We start from the raw sequence: 19,023 nt of genomic DNA on the forward strand, positions 1-19,023 counted from the left end.
CTATTTAATTTTCTCTAGTTATTATAGATATGACTTTTATATTTTTAATATGCTGAGTCATAAATTACTAGTATATTGATCATAGGAAATAGCAAAATGTATAATATTTATCCATATGGTTAAATTTCAAACATCCTAGATAATAGTGCTTAAATTTTTATTATTTTCATCTCTGCTATTAATTTTGAGATGTACAGAAAGATTAAATCAGTCCTTCACACATATATCAATAATAAAATTGTTCATTTCTTGAAAAGGTCATATGTCACATAAAAGATTATGAGAGCTTAGAATTTGATTCTGTTATGGTAAATATATCATAAATCCATGAGTGGTTATTTTATTTGATTTTAGTTTGTTCATCAGTATTGGTGTCATGGGGTGGTCAACTGTACTTATCTCTTCTTATAACCAAGAGTCTCTGTTTCCAGTTCAAAATCTTACATCAACCTTAGCCATTTAGATCCTGGGGTATCATGTATTTCAGATGACAAGGATGTTTTAGAAGGAAATACAAGGGAATTGTTAATGTGCTATATGCAGTGTAACATTCTTACCAGAGCTGAGAAAAGACTTAATAACTAAATGCATTAATTTCTTTAATGAAATTCATAAATGTTCATATGTCTAGACAAGAGTAGAAGAACCATGTAGGAGTTTAGATCTGGTTTTACTGCCAAGATGCGTTACCAAGAAACCTAATTAGATTAAAAATGTTTTGGTTTGAATTTCCATAATGAATTGTGAACATTGAATGAATTGTCTTATATTTTTAGATTTTTAAATGTGTATGTACCTTAAATTTTAACAGGGATGAGTGTGTGTGTGTGTGTCTGTGTGTGCACGTGCACACACGCATGTACATGGTATTAGTTACCATTTTTGTTTGTTTTACTTTTGGTGATATCTAAAATACTTTCTGTCTACAGCTTCTCTATTCTCGGGGATTACTAATTGATCTTCTAATCAAATCAAATGTTAGTCGATATGCAGAGTTTAAAAATATTACGAGGATTCTTGCATTTCGAGACGGGACTGTGGAACAGGTACTGTGCTGCTCAACTCTCTAAGCTTAGTTACTATTACTCATTTTGGAAGGATAAGCAACACTTAGTATTTCCTAGTAAGGCTGTAAGTTTCAACTTTGCATGGTGGTTTATAAATGTAAATACAAAGTTAGCTCCATTAAAATTTCTGTTTTATTTTTGAACATTTATTCCCCAAGTTGATTTTAAGGTTGAGGAAATGTTAGTTTTGGTCAGCAGTACTATATTTGAATTGTCATTTATTCGATATTAGGGGTGACATGCCATTGGCCTTTTAAAGGCATGAAGAATAACTTGGCAGAATTAAGTAACAGAGCTCTCAAGTTAATTATCTCTGTAGTTAACAGAGATGCTATTAGAAGTGATGAAAGGTAACATGAAGCAGCGAGAATGGAATGGAAATGATAACCTTTTAATGAGGAAAGGACTGAAAGGTGGAATCCTGGAATACTTGTGTCAATAGGAAGTACTTTGAAACCTTCACTTTCAAATGCCTTTCAGGTTCCCTGTTCCAGAGCAGATGTCTTCAATAGCAAACAACTTACTATGGTAGAAAAGCGAATGCTTATGAAATTTCTTACATTTTGTATGGAATATGAAGAACATCCTGACGAGTACAAAGGTATTGCTTTCCATTAACTTGTATTTTCTGATTACTAAAGATTTTAGTTTTAATATGCTTCCTCAGTTTGGGAAACAACTGATTATTCTAAAATGCATCATAACTCCTAGATCTAGTAAGCTATAGAAACAGGTTACTGTTTGAATTCATTTCTATGAAATACTGAAAAAGTTTTTCCTCGGTCATGCTAGACATATTTCAAGTACCTATATGCAGCTAGTAGCTATAATGCAAATATTTTCAACATTGCAAGAATGTCATGCCAGCTCCCCTTTTTAATTTTTTAAAATTAAATACTGTTAACTGATTATTTAATCATTATATGTATGACACTAGGAATTGAATGTAAGACTTGGCTCATGAGAAACAGATTATTACTTGATTTCTGAAATGTGACATGCCTTTTTTGTTTTTTCACCTTTAATTTGTTGTTGTTACTACTACTGCTAATACAACTACTATAGTAATAACTTGGTAGATGTCATTTTTCTGGACTGCTTTTATTGGAAAATTGAGCTATTCATTTGATTGACATAAGTGCTGTGTCATATATAGGGGAAACCTCCAGATGTAGAGAAGCTATGGTTTAATCCTCCTACTGTATTTTTAAGGCCAGTTATTTTAGCCTGTTCAAAATTGATTTCATTATTTTAATGTCAGCTTTCTTTAAGTACATTGGGATGGAAATACTGTGCAAACTTAAAAGATTGTTGGTAATATATAAAATTAAATTGAGAATTACATCATGATTTATTTTGATGGAATTCTGAGAGCCTAATTCTTGCTATTAAAGCCTTAAGGCAATGAATACCAAGTTGGTCTTTCCAGTGCCTGGACTTAGAGCCTCTCATAAAGTTCATTTCTATCATTTTAATTCCCTTAGATTATTTCCATAAAGCCTTGTCTTTTATCACAGGATTGGGTCCTCCCCCTAGTTGTATATTTACTTGTTTTCTCTTACTAACATAAAGGATTAATTAATTTTATAGGTCTTCCTTATTATTTGATGTGTGATTGTCAGTATGTTGGATTCAAGCAGCCACAGAGATACTAGCTTCATTATTTTTTAGTAAAAGTTTTCATCCTAGGTTTGATGGAGAAGTATATTTTTAACGAAAGCATGATGTAAAATGTAACAAGTGACATTTTTATTAATGCATTTTATCAGTTCATTCCATTTTATCTTCTTTAATATTTTTAGATATAAATGTTGACATTATTATATAGTTTAAATGCTAATGAATTGAGGTTATTGCCATCCAGAGCAACCCATTGAGTTATTTAATGTCTCCCTGGATTTCCACATCAATAAATTACTAAATAAAGATTCATTGTTTAAAGCTTAAAAAACTATATTATCAATTCATTTAGGATAGTGAAGTTATTCCATATTTTGTTCTTAAGACTAATAAATAGTACATTTCCAAACTGTAGCAATAAGGACGTCTTGTGTCCTGTTTGAAGTCCTTAACAGGCCTGTCTGTAGTAATGTGGAGTGGTTTTAAGAGGTATTAAACCTGATTTTAATTGATAAATTTTCATCTTTCTTTTTGTAGCATATGAGGAAACTACATTTTCTGAATATTTAAAAACTCAAAAATTAACCCCCAACCTACAATATTTTGTCCTGCACTCAATTGCAATGACATCAGAGACAACAAGCTGTACTATAGATGGTCTCAAAGCTACTAAAAAGTTTCTTCAGTGTCTTGGGCGGTATGGCAACACTCCATTTCTGTTTCCTTTATATGGCCAAGGAGAACTTCCACAGTGTTTTTGCAGGTAAGTTATGACTTATATCTTCTAAAAGAGTTGTATGGATGATGTGAAAATTAGACAAAAGTGAGTTGGGTAATGCATCCCTGTAATTCTACCATGTGAGTGTGAAGACCACTGTTGGCTACATAGCATGTTGAGGCTACACTGAGTATTGATGCTCTTATCTTAAAATAAATTCAGTGAAGGGTTAGTATATGCAAACATAGTTCATTTTATTTTTTATAAATGATTTAATGTTTATTTCCCTATCTAAATAGTATATTCAATTTGGCCTGATTTTGAACCTAAAATAACTTGTGTGTGTGTGTGTGTGTGTGTGTGTGTGTGTGTGTGTACCTATCTATCTACATATACATCATGACATATGACACATACTGGATAGATGGATGGATAGATAGATAGATAGATAGATGTACACACATACAACTTTTATCGTTATATAATAGTTGATTATGAATTTACCATAAACTACTTTTGCATTTTTCTGCTGGTGTTTTCTATTAACATCTTTTTATATGTGTTATATTCATGGTTTCTATTGCCGTGATGACACACGTGGGGAAGAAAGGGTTTTTTCAGCTTACATTTCCACATTGCTGTTTATCACCAAAGAAAGTCAGGACAAGAACTCAAGCAGGGCAGGAACCTGGAGGCAGGAGCTGATGCAGATACCAGGAGGAGGGTTCTGCGTACTGGCTTGTTCCCTATGGCCTGCTCAGCCTGCTTTCTTATAGAACCTATGACCACCAGCTTAGGGAGAGCACCACTCACAATGGGCTGGGCCTTGACCTATCAATCACTAATTAAGAAAACACCATACAGCTGGATCTTATAGGGGACATTTTCTGAGTTGAGGTTCCTTCCTTTCAGATAACTGTAGTTTGTGTGTCAAATTGACATAATATTAGCCAGCACAGTATGTCTTATGATATATGTGTTCAAGACTTTCTTTAGGGGCTTAGAGAGATGAGTAAGTAGAGTTCATATTTTCAGGACCCACATAAAAAGTCAAGTGTAGTTTCATGTAACCTTCTAGCTTCTTTTGGGGAAGAAGTTGAGAATAGAGGGTTTTTTTGGCTTGCGCAAACACACACACACAATCCTCCCTCCCTCCCTCCCCCCTCCCTCCCTCCCTCCCCCCGCCCCCCCCCCCTCATAAACACATACAAGGACTTTCCAAGAATGAAGTTTTTTTTTTTTTATAATTTCATGTGTATAAGTGTTTTGCCTGTATGTATATATGTGTATTGTATATGTGCCTGATGTCTATGGAAGCCATACAAGGGTGTAGGATCCACTGGAACTGGAGTTACAGATGGTTGGGAGTTGCCATGTGGTAGCTGAGAATCAAGCATGGGTCTTACACAATAGTAGCCAGTGCTCTTAACCAGTGAGTTACCTCTCCAGCCTTGAATGAATGAGTTATTTTTAACCACAGAATATGTGTTATTCATTTTTATAATTGTATTATGCACACCTTAGGAACAGTGTGTAGAAATTTGTTACCTTTATAAATTTCTCAACATTTAAAAAATTTGGTTCATCTTTCTTTATTCACAAAAATTTCAATGCACTGTATCTTAATTTTGAGTTACCCTGATTTTGTCATATGTTTACTGCTATTCATGGTTTCTATTCTGAGGAATACTTGTTCATCTTTTGCCCATTTGTCTTTTGAGTTATTGCCTCTTTTCTTTTTTTTCTTTCTTTTCGTTCTTTCTTCTGTTAATTCTTTCATTGGTTTGTTTGGTTGTTTTTTTTCCCCCCCCTTTAAAGATTTATTTGTTTGTTACGTATACAGACTTATGCTTGCATGTATAACTGCATGCCAGAAGAGGGCACCAGATCTCATAAGCGGTGATTATGAGCCACCATGTAGTTGCTGGGAATTGAACTGGGGACCTTTGGAAGAACAGCCAGAGCCCTTAACCTGTGAGCTATCACTCCAGCCTGAATTTTTTTTTTTTTTGAGACAGAGTTTCTCTGGTTAACAGCCCTCACTGTCCTAGAACTCACTTTTTAACCAGGTTGGCCTTCTGCTTCTCAAGCTCTAGGACTAAAGGGATGTGCCATCACACCTAGCTTGTTGCCCTTTTCTTACTGATTTATACAATTTTTAAGTGTAGTCTGATTATTGATCATAGTTAACATTTTAAGTGTTTTGTTTGCAATTTTGTACTACAAGAAGATCGTTAAAATTAATATAGTTGGATCCAGGAAGCTTTTCTGCTTAGTCTTTTGACAGGCAGTATAGAATATGAACTTTGGAGAGAAAATGCTTCTAAGTCACAGATTCTACGTTCATGACCTTTGTGACCTCGGATAACTTTTTTTTTTTTTTTTTTAGCTGAATTAGCTTTCTAAGAATTAAGTTTGGTATTTGGTTGTCTCTGTTAAAACTTTGTATCCTAGTTTCTGTTCTATACCATCTGTGATTTTGCCTTTGGGAGACAGTTTAGCTCTTTTGTATTCTTCCTTGCCTTTCCCAGTTTTTAGGCTGAAACTTGAAACTTCAGTGATGGAACAGTTAGTTGTACTGACTCATCTTAGAAATCAGATCTACTAACCCACACAGTCTAAATACTGGTAGCCTGTGTATGACTTCAGTTTGAAGCCTTAACTATAGAACATGGTTGATTAGTACATATTTTGCAAGTATAGCTTGTGACAAAAACATTATGTAAGAAAATATCATTTTTACTGCACCACTGAATTTCTTGGAGAGCCAAACTTCTCTTGTAATGATTAATACCACTCAAAATTTTAAGTGGAAATGCTTAATACTTGAATTTATTGTATGTAACATGAGATAGTTGTGAAATTAAGTAACACGGTATGGACTACATTTACCTTTGTGTTGCTTACATTTATAACCACTGTGAAGGGTACCATGTACAATTACTGTGTCTTGAGTGTCTAAATTAATAGTAACTTTTCACAATAGTGTAGTTTTTGAAATTTCATAATGTACCATTGTGATTATTTTATCATAGAAAATTATAAAAGTATTATTTATATATGTTTTATGTATTGGAAAGTCTTTTTGTATATGTGAAAAACATCTTATTATGTAGCCCAGGCTGGCCTTAACTCGCCACCTCCTGCTTCAGCCTCTGAAGTACTCAGATTATATAGGCATGTCCCACTATGCTCTGTTTATCTTTTTATTTACCAAAACAGTTAAATTATGAAAATATTTGAGTTACTTTGTATTTCTGAGTTATTTTGTATCTTACTAGTTGTTATATATTACTTTTATTACAAATTTTAAGCATTAATTTTTATTAAGGTTTCTTTTGAATTGTCAGTTACTATGAGGTATTAAAGACTAATTGGGGCAATTCAATAGTAAATTAAATTACAGTATGAGGATAAAAATATTTTGGGAGTTTTAGTGCTTTACGCTTTTATGACCTAGTATATCGTGTTTTTATTTCTCTGTATCTGCTCAAAAATATTTATGCAGGTAAAAGGTCAGAGTCCTTTAAGAATTGTTTTCAGAATCCAATAAATTAACCTGAAGTTGTAATTTTCACACTTTACTGAATTTTATTCCTGTTGATCTAATATTAAGAGGTATGTTTTGAAAATCTTCATGATACTATTGGTTTTGTCAATTTCTCCCTGTAATTTTATAAAAGATTAATTTATGTTTATTCTGATATAGAAATTTGTCAATATTTTCTAATAAGTTTAATATTTTAATTATCTATTGATCTTTTTTAATTTTAATTTTTCTTCAAATTCTACTTGTGTGCTAGTTGAATATTTATGCCAGGTTTTGTAATGTATTTGCCTGCTTCATCTCTCTGTGCCTTTTACTTTGTAGTGTTGTGGAGTCTGCTTGAGGCTCTATTAGCATGCTCTTGCTGAGCTGACATGAATCTGGTTAGCTGCAATCTGTTCCTCCCTTTCCCTCTTAGACTCTGTATCTGAAAAGAATGATAGTCATTGGCTTTCATTTATGTTTTGATCAAGTGGAATTCAATTATGGAAGTGATCCTAGATTGTCAGTTCCTTTCAGTATTTTTAATGTGTATTCTGTTATTTATAGCTCATTTTTGCTCTTGATATTTTGAAGTCAACCTAATTTGTGATTTCTGTGTAAGTTGTATCTCTTTTCTTTGAAGTGCTTTTAACTGTGTTTTTGATATCCTACGTTTTTACTATACTAAATCTTTCTTAGTGCTTTTTTATGGTGTGTGTGTGTGTGTAGGATCCCCCCGGAGGCTAAAAGAAGGCATTTTGCATTCTTTTTTTTTTTTTTAAATAGGGCAGTGTTTTATTTTCCTTTACACCTTAATGAATACTTCTTGATGACTGCACACGGGGTAAGGCTGCATGGTAGTTCAGAAAGGTCACAGCGATGGTGTTTTCCTGACAGCATGTAGTCTTCCTAGTGAGTGGAATGACTTGTATGATGTCACTGTCAAACCAGCAAGACTGCATTTATGCACCCATCATTTTCAGGATTGTTGGTAACTTGGGCATACTTTCCCCAAATAACCTTGCCTCCTTGTGTCACAAGGCCCAACTCGCTCACATTCACTTCAATAACTGTACCTTTGGTGATCACACCCAGGGTTGTGTATAATGGGGATGATGGATTCTTTTTCACACCGAGTATAGGCAGGCAAAAAGTAGCCTTCAGCTCAGGGTGTGTGACATGGGCTTTTTTGAAACGTAGACCCATTGGCCTAATGAACCTTTCATATTTAGGTGGTTTTCTTGTGAAACCATCACCAACAAAGCAGACTTTAGTAACCATTCTCTTCCATGCCTTCTTTTTTCTTTTTCCTGTTCGAATAACTTTCAATACTTCTGTTTCTCCTTGGGCACGAACTTTGGGTAGAGGAACCTCCCATTTTCCCGCCTTTTCTTTTCGTTTCTGCTTAATCATGTTGGAAAGTACTTTTGCTCTGGACTGCCCCTCTCTGTCCAGCAGATAGGCAGGCACTGCTCCTTGTGGAGTCTTCTCATCATCCTTCTGCTTGGTGTTTCTCTTTTCATGCCTCTTAATAGTCTTTTTCATTTGTATTTTCTCGGCATGGCGCTGTTTATGGTAGAGCTTAGCCTTCAGGCCAATCATTTTTTTTGCCTTCTTTGAACGTTCATGGGCCTCCCGACCTTCTTTCTTTCTCTTTTTCTCATGGTAGTCCAAACGATAGCCATATCGTTTGCGGTGCAATTCAATATATTCATTTTGTGGCATGTTGACAGCCGCGGAGCAGCCGTCCGCGAGCTCCCGGGTTTTAAAAACCTCTTAATTTCTGGGTGTCACTGGCCCACGAGCCTGGTTTGGTCAACCCGGAACGGGAAAGGGGGCATTTTGCATTCTTATTCTGTTGACTCTAATATTTAACTTTCACATGGTTGATTAGTGCCACGTGTTAGCTCTACTGATTCATTTTAGTGTCTTATTTTCTGTTGCAGTGCTTCCTTTGATCTGAGTACTCAGAATTTTAGATACTTTATATTGCTGGAATTACTTGGTTTTGTCAAGGTATTACATACTTGAGGTGTTACTATTTGCTTTCCAGAACCTTCACTTAGGTATACAACCCAGTATATAGCTCCATCATGGTACTGGCAAAAAAACTTTTGAACACATTATTTTTTGTCCAATAGCTTAATTGCTTGAGTCTTTGATTTCAACCCTAGTCTTGTATTTTGCCCATATATGTGTTTGAGGGGCTGTGGTATTTATCATATGCAGTTTCTTTCCTCCAGTATCAATGGAAACATGTATTCTCACACTTATATTTCCTAAATATTTGATTATAAGAATGGAATTGACTAGGCCGGGCGGTGGTAGCGCACGCCTTTAATCCCAGCATTTGGGAGGCAGAGGCAGGCGGATTTCTGAGTTTGAGGCCAGCCTGGTCTACAGAGTGAGTTCCAGGACAGCCAGGGCTATACAAAGAAACCCTGTCTCGAAAAAATAAACAAACAAACAAACAGAAAGAATGGAATTGACTAATTTCTGAATATTATAGGTCTCTTTCTTCCTTCTGAATAGGGATAAAAGGTAGAAATGAATGACAGAGTGTTGGATCTTTAGGACGATAGTTTGTCACATCAGTTGAAATTACGTAGGGACTTGTGATCCTCCTTACTTTGCCTCTTTAGCATATCCTACTAGCGTGTGCCACCCAGATTATATTTAGAAATATAAATGTATACACAAACACATATGTACATACAATAATAATTAGTAAAAAAAGTGAGGCTATGAATTTGAAGGAGAATGTAGAGTGATATATGGGAGGGCTTGGAGGGAGGGAAAGGAAGGGAGAAACATACTTAAATATAATCTCAAAAGTAAAAAATCAGTGGTTAAAAATAAATTAAGTAGAGAGTTTTAGAGTTTTCACCTGTAGTTGCTGATTTATTTTTCAGAAACTACACTGTCTTTTCTTATATTGCCACACTCGCTCCTCGCAAACTAGGTGAAGACCGGGCATAGAGTGAAAAGTTCCCTGTGAAGTGATATGCAGCACACTGACTTCCTTATTGATACTGTATATAAATAGAAACCAGCAACCTAGTGTCAGGTCACACAGTTCCAATCTTGGATCTCCATAAGTTTGAGGCCAGCCTAGGCTACATAGTGAGACTATCTAAAAATAATCATACAAGAAAACAGTAGTCTTTTCCTAAAAATTTGAAACCCTTAAATGTGCCCAAATCTGAATTTTGTGAGGGCTGACAACTGTGGGAAAAATCTCGTGGGGGCAGCCCCAGACCTGAGCAGCTGAGACCCGCTGGGGCGGGGACTGTGGAGTCCTGGAGGCTCTCCACACAGGCGGGTCTCACAGGCACAAGAAGGTCTAAGGTTCTAAAGGCTGGAAGCTTTGGCAGCGGCAGGCCCCAGAAGACACATGGAGTCCATGGGTTTAAAAGGTTTATTGTTCATGGCGTGGTAGTTGAGTCTGGATGTGCGAGTCAGCTTAAATAGGGGGTGGGAAAGAGGAGGGGGGGATAACTTAATTAGCTACACCCCCTCCTTAGGTAACTCATGAATATGGAAATCTCTGTTAGCAGGTGGCTAATGGAGGTGTAGGTCACATGTGGGAGGAGTCTGTAGTCTGGGAGCCTGGGGAGATAAGTGCCATCCCTCACAGGCCATGTCCCTGTTGGGTCTCCAGCTATCTCAAACCCAGTGCTCTACCTGGGAGACCAAACCATCCCTTTGCAGCCTCACATGACACAATACCACAAGTAGGGAATTTTACATGTGGTCTCTTGTAGGTCATAGTCAAAAACTTATGCAGCAAACATATTCTATAAAATCGCCTTCAGATGTTTTATTAGCCATATGTTAAACACAAATGAATTTAAATTTAGATCTTAACATTAAGATACTTTGTCACTTTTTATGTATTGTAAATATCCCAAAATATGAAATATGAAAATATTTCAGAATGAGATTTATGTATAATGTCCTAGACAAATAAGAACATTTTGTCTACATTGGTGGTTTTATCTTTTTAAGGCTAAAATGTCATCAGAACATTCTTTTTTTTTTTTTTTTTTATAAATAATTTATTTATTTTTGAACATGAAATGCTTTTTTATAGCATGTTTCACAAGGGGAGGGGGTAAGAGGGGCCAGATGGTGGAAAAGTACAAAATCTTCTTGGCCTGTGCCTTGAAACATGTCATGGTCTATACGGTACACTGCCTTGAATTATGATCTACCTGCTGTTCTTCAGAAGATATGGTACACTGCTTGAGTTATGGTCTCCCTGCTATTCTTAAGATGATATGGTACACTGCTTTGAGTCTATCTGCAGTTGCTAAGCAGGATCTTGCAGTTGCCAAGCTTCAGAGGACATTGTGCAGGTGGGGAAAGGTGGGGGGTGAGGGTAAGGGCGAGGGTCCTGGCTTCTGGCATCTCCCCCTTCTCTGTTTAGTTAGAGAAGGCGTCTTATGATCAATCCCAACTATGTGAGTTTTGAATTTGGATGTCTAATTATGGGGGGTCTTAGACAAGTTCACAACCCCAAAACACTGATGTGAGACGAGTCACATCGATGGTCGAAGGTTTTAGGCTGTCGACGATGGGCAACGTCAAGGGACTCCGATGTGGGTGAAAGGAGGGTGAGGGCCCTGTCTTAGGCCATGTAGGCTGCACCCACTCCCAGCACCACGCACTCCTTTTCGGCTGCATTGGGTGGGCCCCTGGGAAGTGGACCTACAATAATCCCGTCATTGGGCTAACTCACAGCCATCCTAGTCCCTTGTAAATGTTCAATTTACCAACCATTTGTCAGTTTGGGGTGTAATATTGTCATAAAGGAAGGCTCCCCAATGTTAGCGGCCATATCAAGGGTGGCCTTGGTTTAGGAAAAAGCCAATTTTTGTTGTGGTGATCAAGAGGCCAAGCTCTCTATTGAGAGAAACGGGGGCAAAGCCAGGCATACCAGGAACCCTTCTGGAGGGCGTGGAAGTCTAGCGGTCGACCGTAGGGGGGAGGCAGGGGAGCTGGCAGCTGTGTCAGTCTCCTGCAGAGTCACTTCTGGATCCTCTTCAATTTTCGGCTGATGGTAATGAACTTCAACCATCTTCTTGATGGCAGCATCAACCTGGTTCCGTGGATGACAGGTCGCGGGTTTTGATCTCTGTCTTGCTTAATCTTGATGTCCTGCGCACATCCTCTCAATGAGGGTCCGTCCAGAGGGGTCCGTTCCTCGAGCCCCACGTCTGGGTGCCACTTGACCCGACTGGCAGGCCCTAGTTATTCGTGGGGACGAGGAGGACTGCAACCTGCTATTCTTCAGAAGATATGGTACACTGCTTGAGTTATGGTCTCCTTGCTATTCTTCAGATGATATGGTACACTGCTTTGAGTCTATCTGCAGTTTCCAAGCAGGATCTTGCAGTTGCCAAGCTTCAGGGAACCTTGTGCAGCTGGGAAAAGGTAGGGGGTGAGGGTAAGGGCGAGGATCCTGACTTCTGGCCCATCTGGATTAGAACTTCTAATGGCAGGCATCACGGGTGATTCATTTTTGCCTGGAAAGAAAAAAGAAGGGGATTCTCAGGGAGATTTCTCTTCCCTGGATGTAAATTATTATTCATCGTATTTATGGTTGGGCCTGGCTTTGTGAGTGTATCTATTTTTTTTCATTAATATTTATGGTAGCCGGTTAGCTGTGCCTTCTGTGGTATTGGACAGGCATATCAGTCCTCGGCTCCATAAGGGAACTGGGTCTGGGGCATTCCCTTTACGGGTATGAGGGTCCTTCCCCATATCTGTGGCAAAGTTTTGTTGGTCTTGGTGGTGCCCGAGGTCACCAACATGGTCAGCAAGAGATTTGCCATGAGCTTTCAGCTTAAGAGAGAGAAAAGTGAACAAGGCATGATGGAGAGTATTTCTGGGGGGCTCCTTCTGAGGGGGTACCGTTCCCCCTCTTTTATTTTTAAAGCCAATTTTTCAGAGTTCTTGTAAAATCAGGGCTGAAGCGCCAACAGTTGCTCCTTCTACACTCAGAGAGTCATGAAGATCTTATTTAAGGATATATAAATCTATATTTATAATCTTTTGTCAAAGGACTTTTATAGCACCACTGACAATTAATCAGACTATATGATATATCGATTGGAAATAGCTTTTTCTACTTTTTGTGAGATTACCTCTCTTCTGTCAATTAACTGTTGAGGAAGTTAGGGTTTACCTCTCTCTTGAGAATATTGATCAGAGATTTAAGTTCTTTTGTGGAGAGCTTAAAATAGGATCTTAGCCAATTTGCAACTCCTAGAAACTTTTGAAATTAATTTAAGATAAGTAAACTCCCTTTTTAAAAAAAATCCTTTATCTGTGTGGGTTTTTTATTGGGTATTATACGTATTTACCTTTCAATGTTATCTCCTTTCTCATTCTCCCCCAAGATCCTTTATCCCATACCCACTCCTCCTAATTTTTGTGAGGGTGTGCTCCAAACATCCTCCCAGTCCCATCTCCCTGCTCTCGAATTCCCACACAGTAGGGAATCCAAACTTTCGGGGACCTTGGCCCTCCACTTTCACTGAAGTCTAACAAGGACACCCTCAATTCCCTATACAGGTGTGTGAGTCCCTCCCTTTGTGTTCTCTGGTTTAGACTTTGGGAGTTCTGGTTGAAACTTTTGATACTCCTTCTAGAAAGGACCAACGAATTCATACTTTGGTCTTCCTTCTTCTATGTGAGTTTTATGTGGTCTGTATGTAGGTTCTTAGACATTGTGAGCTTTTGGTCTAATATCCACTTATCAATGAGTGCATACCAAGTATGTTCTTTTGAGATTGGGTCATCTCACTCAAGATGATATTTTCCAGCTCCATCCATTTGCCTAGGAATTTTGTGAACTGATTGTTCTTAATAGCTGAGTAGTATTCCATTGTATAAATGTACCACATTTTCTGCATCCATTGTTCTGTCGAAGGGCATCAGGGTTCTTTCCAACTTCTGGCTATTATAAATAAGGCTGCTATGAACATGGTGGAGCATGTGTCCCTGTTGTATGGTGAAACTTCTTTTGGGTATATGCCCAGGAGTGGTATAGCTGGGTCCCCAGGTAACACTATGTTCAATTTTCTGAGATATCGCCATACTGCCTTCCATAGTGGTTGTACCAGTTTACAATCCCACCAACAGTGGAGGAGTGTTCCTCTTTCTCCACATCCTCGCCAACATGTGCTGTCACCTGTGTTTTTGATCTTAGCCATTCTGACTGGTGTAAGGTGGAATCTCAGTGTTGTTTTCATTTGCATTTCCCTGATGACTAGTGATCCTGAACACTTCTTTAGGTGCTTCTCAACCATTCGAACTTCCTCAGTTGAGAATTCTTTGTTCAGCTCTGTGCTCCATTTTTTAATAGGGTTCTTTGATTGTCTAGAGTCTAATTTCTTCAGTTCTTTGTATACCTTGGATATTAGCCCTTTATCAGATGTAGGGTCGGTGAAGATCTTTTCCCAATCTGTTGGTTGCCGCTCTGTCCTATTGACTGTGTCCTTTGCTTTACAGAAGCTTTGGAGCTTTATGAGGTCCCATTTGTCAATTTTTGTTCTTAGAGCACAGGCCATTGGTGTTCTGTTCAGGAACTTTTTCCCTGTGCCTATGTATTCCAGGCTTTTTCCCAGTTTCTCTTCTATTAGTTTCAGTGTGGCTGGTTTTAGGTGGAGGTCCTTAATCCATTTGGAATTGAGCTTTGTACAAGGAGATAAGTATGGATCAGTTTGCTTTTTTCTACATGCTGACAACCAGTTGGACCAGCACCATTTGTTGAAAATGCTATCTTTTTTCCATTCGATGGTTTTAGCCCCTTTGTCAAAGATCAAGTGACCATAGGTATGGGGGTTCATTTCTGGGTCTTCTATTCTATTCCACTGATCCTCCTGCCTGTCTCTGTTCCAATACCATGCAGTTTTTATCACTATTGCTTTGTAGTACAGCTTGAAGTCAGGGATGGTGATTCCTCCAGAAGTTCTTTTATTGCTGAGAGTAGTTTTTGCAATCCTGGGTTTTATGTTATTCCAAATAAATTTTAAGATTGCTCTTTCTATCTCTGAGAAGAATTGAGTGGGAATTTTGATGGGGATTGCATTAAATCTGTAGATGGCTTTTGGCAAAATAGCCATTTTTACTATATTAATCCTTCCGATCCATGAGCATGGGAGATCTTTCCATCTTCTAAGATCTGCTTCGATTTCTTTCTTCAGGGGAATGAAGTTCTTGTCATACAGGTCTTTTACTTGCTTGGTTAGGTTCACACCTAGGTATTTTATATTATCTGTGACTATTTTGAAGGGTGTCATTTCCATAATTTCTTTCTCAGCCAGTTTATCTTTTGAGTAGAGGAAGGCTACTGATTTGCTTGAGTTAATTTTATATCCAGCCACTTTGCTAAAGTTGTTTATCAGGTTTAGGAGTTCTCTGGTGGAAGTTTTGGGGTCACTTAAGTACACTATCATATCATCTGCAAATAGTGAGATTTTGACTTCTTCCTTTCCAATTTGTATCCCTTTGACCTCCTTGTGTTGCCTAATTGCTCTGGCTAGGACTTCCAATACTATAATAAATAAGTAGGGGGAGAGTGGGCAGCCTTGCCTAGTCCCTGATCTTAGTGGGATTGCTTCAAGTTTCTCTCCATTTAGTTTAATGCTGGCTACTGGTTTGCTGTATATTGCTTTTACTATGTTTAGGTATGGACCTTGAATTCCTGACCTTTCCAAGACTTTTATCATGAAGGGATGTTGAATTTTGTCAAATGCTTTCTCAGCATCTAGTGAGATGATCATGTGGTTTTTTTCTTTGAGTTTGTTTATATAATGGATTACATTGATGGATTTCCGAATATTGAAGCAACCCTGCATTCCTGGGATGAAGCCAACTTGATCATGATGGATAATTGTTTTGATGTGTTCTTGGATTCGGTTCGCTAGAATTTTATTGAGTAATTTTGAATCAATGTTCATAAGAGAGATCGGCCTGAAGTTCTCTTTCTTTGTTGGGTCTTTGTGTGGCTTAGGTATGAGTGTAATTGTGGCTTCAAAGAATGAGTTGGGTAATGTACCTTCTGTTTCTATTTTGTGGAATAGTTTAAAAAGAATTGGAATTAGGTCTTCCTTGAAGGTCTGATAGAATTCTGCACTAAAACCGTCTGGTCCCGGGCTTTTCTTTGTAGGGAGACTTTTAATGGCTGCTTCTATTTCTTTTGGGGTTATGGGATTGTTTAGATGGTTTATCTGGTCCTGATTTAACATTGGTAACTGGTATTTGTCTAGGAAATTGTCCATTTCATCCAAATTTTCCAATTTTGTTGAATATAGGCTTTTGTAGTAGGATCTGATGATTTTTTTAATTTCCTCAGTTTCTGTTGTTATGTCACCCTTTTCATTTCTGATTTTATTAATTTGGATACTGTCTCTCTGCCCTCTGATTAGTCTAGCTAAGGGTTTATCTATCTTGTTGATTTTCTCAAAGAACCAGCTCCTAGTTTTATTGATTCTTTGGATAGTTCTTTTTGTTTCTATTTGGTTGATTTCAGCCCTGAGTTTGATTATTTCCTGCCGTCTACTCCTCTTGGGTGTATTAGCTTCTTTTTGTTCTAGGTCTTTCAGGTGCTCTGTCAAGCTGTTAGTGTATGCTCCCTCCAGTTTCTTTTTGTAGGCACTTAGAGCTATGAATTTTCCTCTTAGCACTGCTTTCATTGTATCCCATAGATTTTGGTATGATGTGTCATCATTTTCATTAAATTCTAAAAAGTTTTTAATTTCCTTCTTTATTTCTTCCCTTACCTGATTATCAAGGAGTAGGGTGTTGTTCAATTTCCATATGAATGTGGGCTTTCCATTCTCTTTGTCATTTTTGAAGACCAGCCTTAGACCATGGTGATCTGACAGGATGCAGGGAATTATTTCAATTTTCTTATATCTGTTGAGGCCTGTCTTGTGCCCAATTATATGGTCTATTTTGGAGAAGGTACCATGAGGTGCTGAGAAAAAGGTATATTCTTTTGCTTTAGGGTGAAATGTTCTATAGATATCTGTTAAGTCCATTTGGTTCATAACTTCTGTGAGTTTTACTGTATCTCTATTTAGTTTCTGTTTCCATGATTTATCCATTGCTGAGAGTGGGGTGTTGAAGTCTCCCACTATTATTATGTGAGGTGCAATGTGTGTTTTGAGCTTTAGTAAGGTTTCTTTTATGTAATTCGACGCTCTTGTATTTGGCGCATAGATATTCAGAATTGAGAGTTCATGTTGGTTGACTTTTCCTTTGACAAGTATGAAATGCCCTTCCTTATCCTTTTTGATAGTTTTAAGTTGAAAGTCGATTTTATTCGATATTAGGATGGCTACTCCCGCTTGTTTCTTAGGACTATTTGCTTGAAAAATTGTTTTCCAACCTTTTACTCTAAGGTAGTGTCTGTCTTTGTCACTGAGGTGGGTTTCCTGTAAGCAGCAAAAAGCTGGGTCCTGTTTGCGTATCCAGTCCGTTAGCCTATGCCTTTTTATTGGGGAATTGAGTCCATTGATGTTAAGAGATATTAAGGAGAGGGTGTTGTTGCTTCCTGTCATTTTTGCTAATAATGGAGACATCGTTTGTGTGGTTATCTTCTTTTGGGTTTGATGGAAAAGGATTATTTTCTTGCTCTTTCTAGGGTATGATTGCCCTCCTTGTATTGGATCTTTCCTGCTATTATCCTTTGTAGAGCTGGATTTGTGGGAAGATACTGTGCAAATTCAGTTTTGTCATGGAATATCTTAGTTTCTCCATCTATGGTAATTGAGAGTTTTGCTGGGTAAAGTAGCTTGGGCTGGCATTTATGTTCTCTTAGGGTTTGTATGATATTTGTCCAGGATCTTCTGGCTTTTATAGTATCTGGTGAGAAGTCAGGTGTAATTCTGATAGGTTTGCCTTTATATGTTATTTGGCCTTTTTCCCTAACTGCTTTTAAAATTCTTTCTTTGTTTTGTACATTTTGTGTCTTGATTATTATGTGACGGGAGGTGTTTCTTTTTTGATCTAGTCTGTTTGGCGTTCTGTAGGCTTCTTGTGTGATTATGGGCATCTCATTCCTTAGGTTAGGGAAGTTTTCCTCAATAATTTTGTTGAAGATATTTACTGGCCCTTTAAGTTGGGAATCTTCACTCTCATCTATACCTATTATCCTTAGGTTTGGTCTTCTCATTGTGTCCTGGATTTCCTGGATATTTTGAGATAACAACTTTTTGCATTTTGCATTTTCTTTGATAGTTGTGTCGATATTTTCTAAGGTATCTTCTGCACCTGAGATTCTTTCTTCTATTTCTTGTATTCTGTTGGTGATGCTTGTGTCTATGACTCCTGATTTCTTTCTTAGGTTTTCTATCTCCAAGATAGTCTCCCTTTGTGCTTTCTTTATTGTTTCCACTTCCATTTTTATGTCCTGGATGGTTTTGTTCAATTCCTTCATCTGTTTGTTTGTGTTTTCTTGTAATTCTTTAAAGGATTTTTGTGTTTCTTTAAGGACTTCATCCTGTTTTCCTGTGTTCTCCTCAAGTTTTTTGATAGTGTTATTTACTTCTTTCTTGAAGTCCTCTAGCATCATCATTAGAAGTGATTTTAGATCTGGTTCTTGTTTTCCTGGTGATATGGGGAGTTCAGGACTTTCTAATGTGGGAGAACTAGGTTCTGATACTGGCAAGTACCTTGGGTTGCTGGTGCTTGTGTTCTTGCGCTTGCCTTTCGCCATCTGGATCGCCTTTGTGCTATCAGTGCTGTCTCTGACAGGGGCCTGTCTTTCCTATTATCTAGGTTGTGTCAGAACTGTTTGGGATGAGTTTTGCTGCTTGAGTTAGAGCTGAGGCCCAAGATGTGCTCAGTGTTCAGGTGGAAACCGGAAGGGGCCTGGGCTCCGGGTCAGGAGAGGATTCCTGGGTCTCAGTGAGTCCCAGTGGGTCCCAGTGGGTCCCAGTTGCTCCCTGATTGGAGGCAAGAACTGCCACCTCCTAGCCTAAGAAATTGCTTGGCACAGAGGTCCTGTGAGCCCCGCTTCCTCTTGATTCTGCGAGATTGGGTGCAGAGCTGCCTCCCGGGATCTGTGAGTGCTC

General features: G+C 37.9%; 1 protein-coding gene and 1 pseudogene across 2 annotated transcripts in view; one reads left to right on the forward strand and one right to left on the reverse strand.

The window, feature by feature from the left end:
* Window positions 1–19,023, forward strand: part of Chm (CHM Rab escort protein) — a 144,212-nt gene that overhangs the window by 50,276 nt on the left and 74,913 nt on the right. The window contains exons 6-8 of the mRNA XM_028782022.1: window positions 930–1,046; window positions 1,548–1,668; window positions 3,225–3,450. Coding sequence (XP_028637855.1) covers window positions 930–1,046; window positions 1,548–1,668; window positions 3,225–3,450 — 464 coding nt within the window. The remainder of the gene's footprint in view (window positions 1–929; window positions 1,047–1,547; window positions 1,669–3,224; window positions 3,451–19,023) is intronic.
* On the reverse strand, window positions 7,715–8,762 carry LOC114633527 (annotated as a pseudogene). The gene has a single exon (XR_003713206.1). The product of XR_003713206.1 is annotated as a ribosome biogenesis protein NSA2 homolog pseudogene (transcript).

This window comes from Grammomys surdaster, unplaced genomic scaffold (assembly GCF_004785775.1).
Source record: "Grammomys surdaster isolate TR1022 unplaced genomic scaffold, NIH_TR_1.0 61, whole genome shotgun sequence".
Taxonomy (NCBI): domain Eukaryota; kingdom Metazoa; phylum Chordata; class Mammalia; order Rodentia; family Muridae; genus Grammomys; species Grammomys surdaster.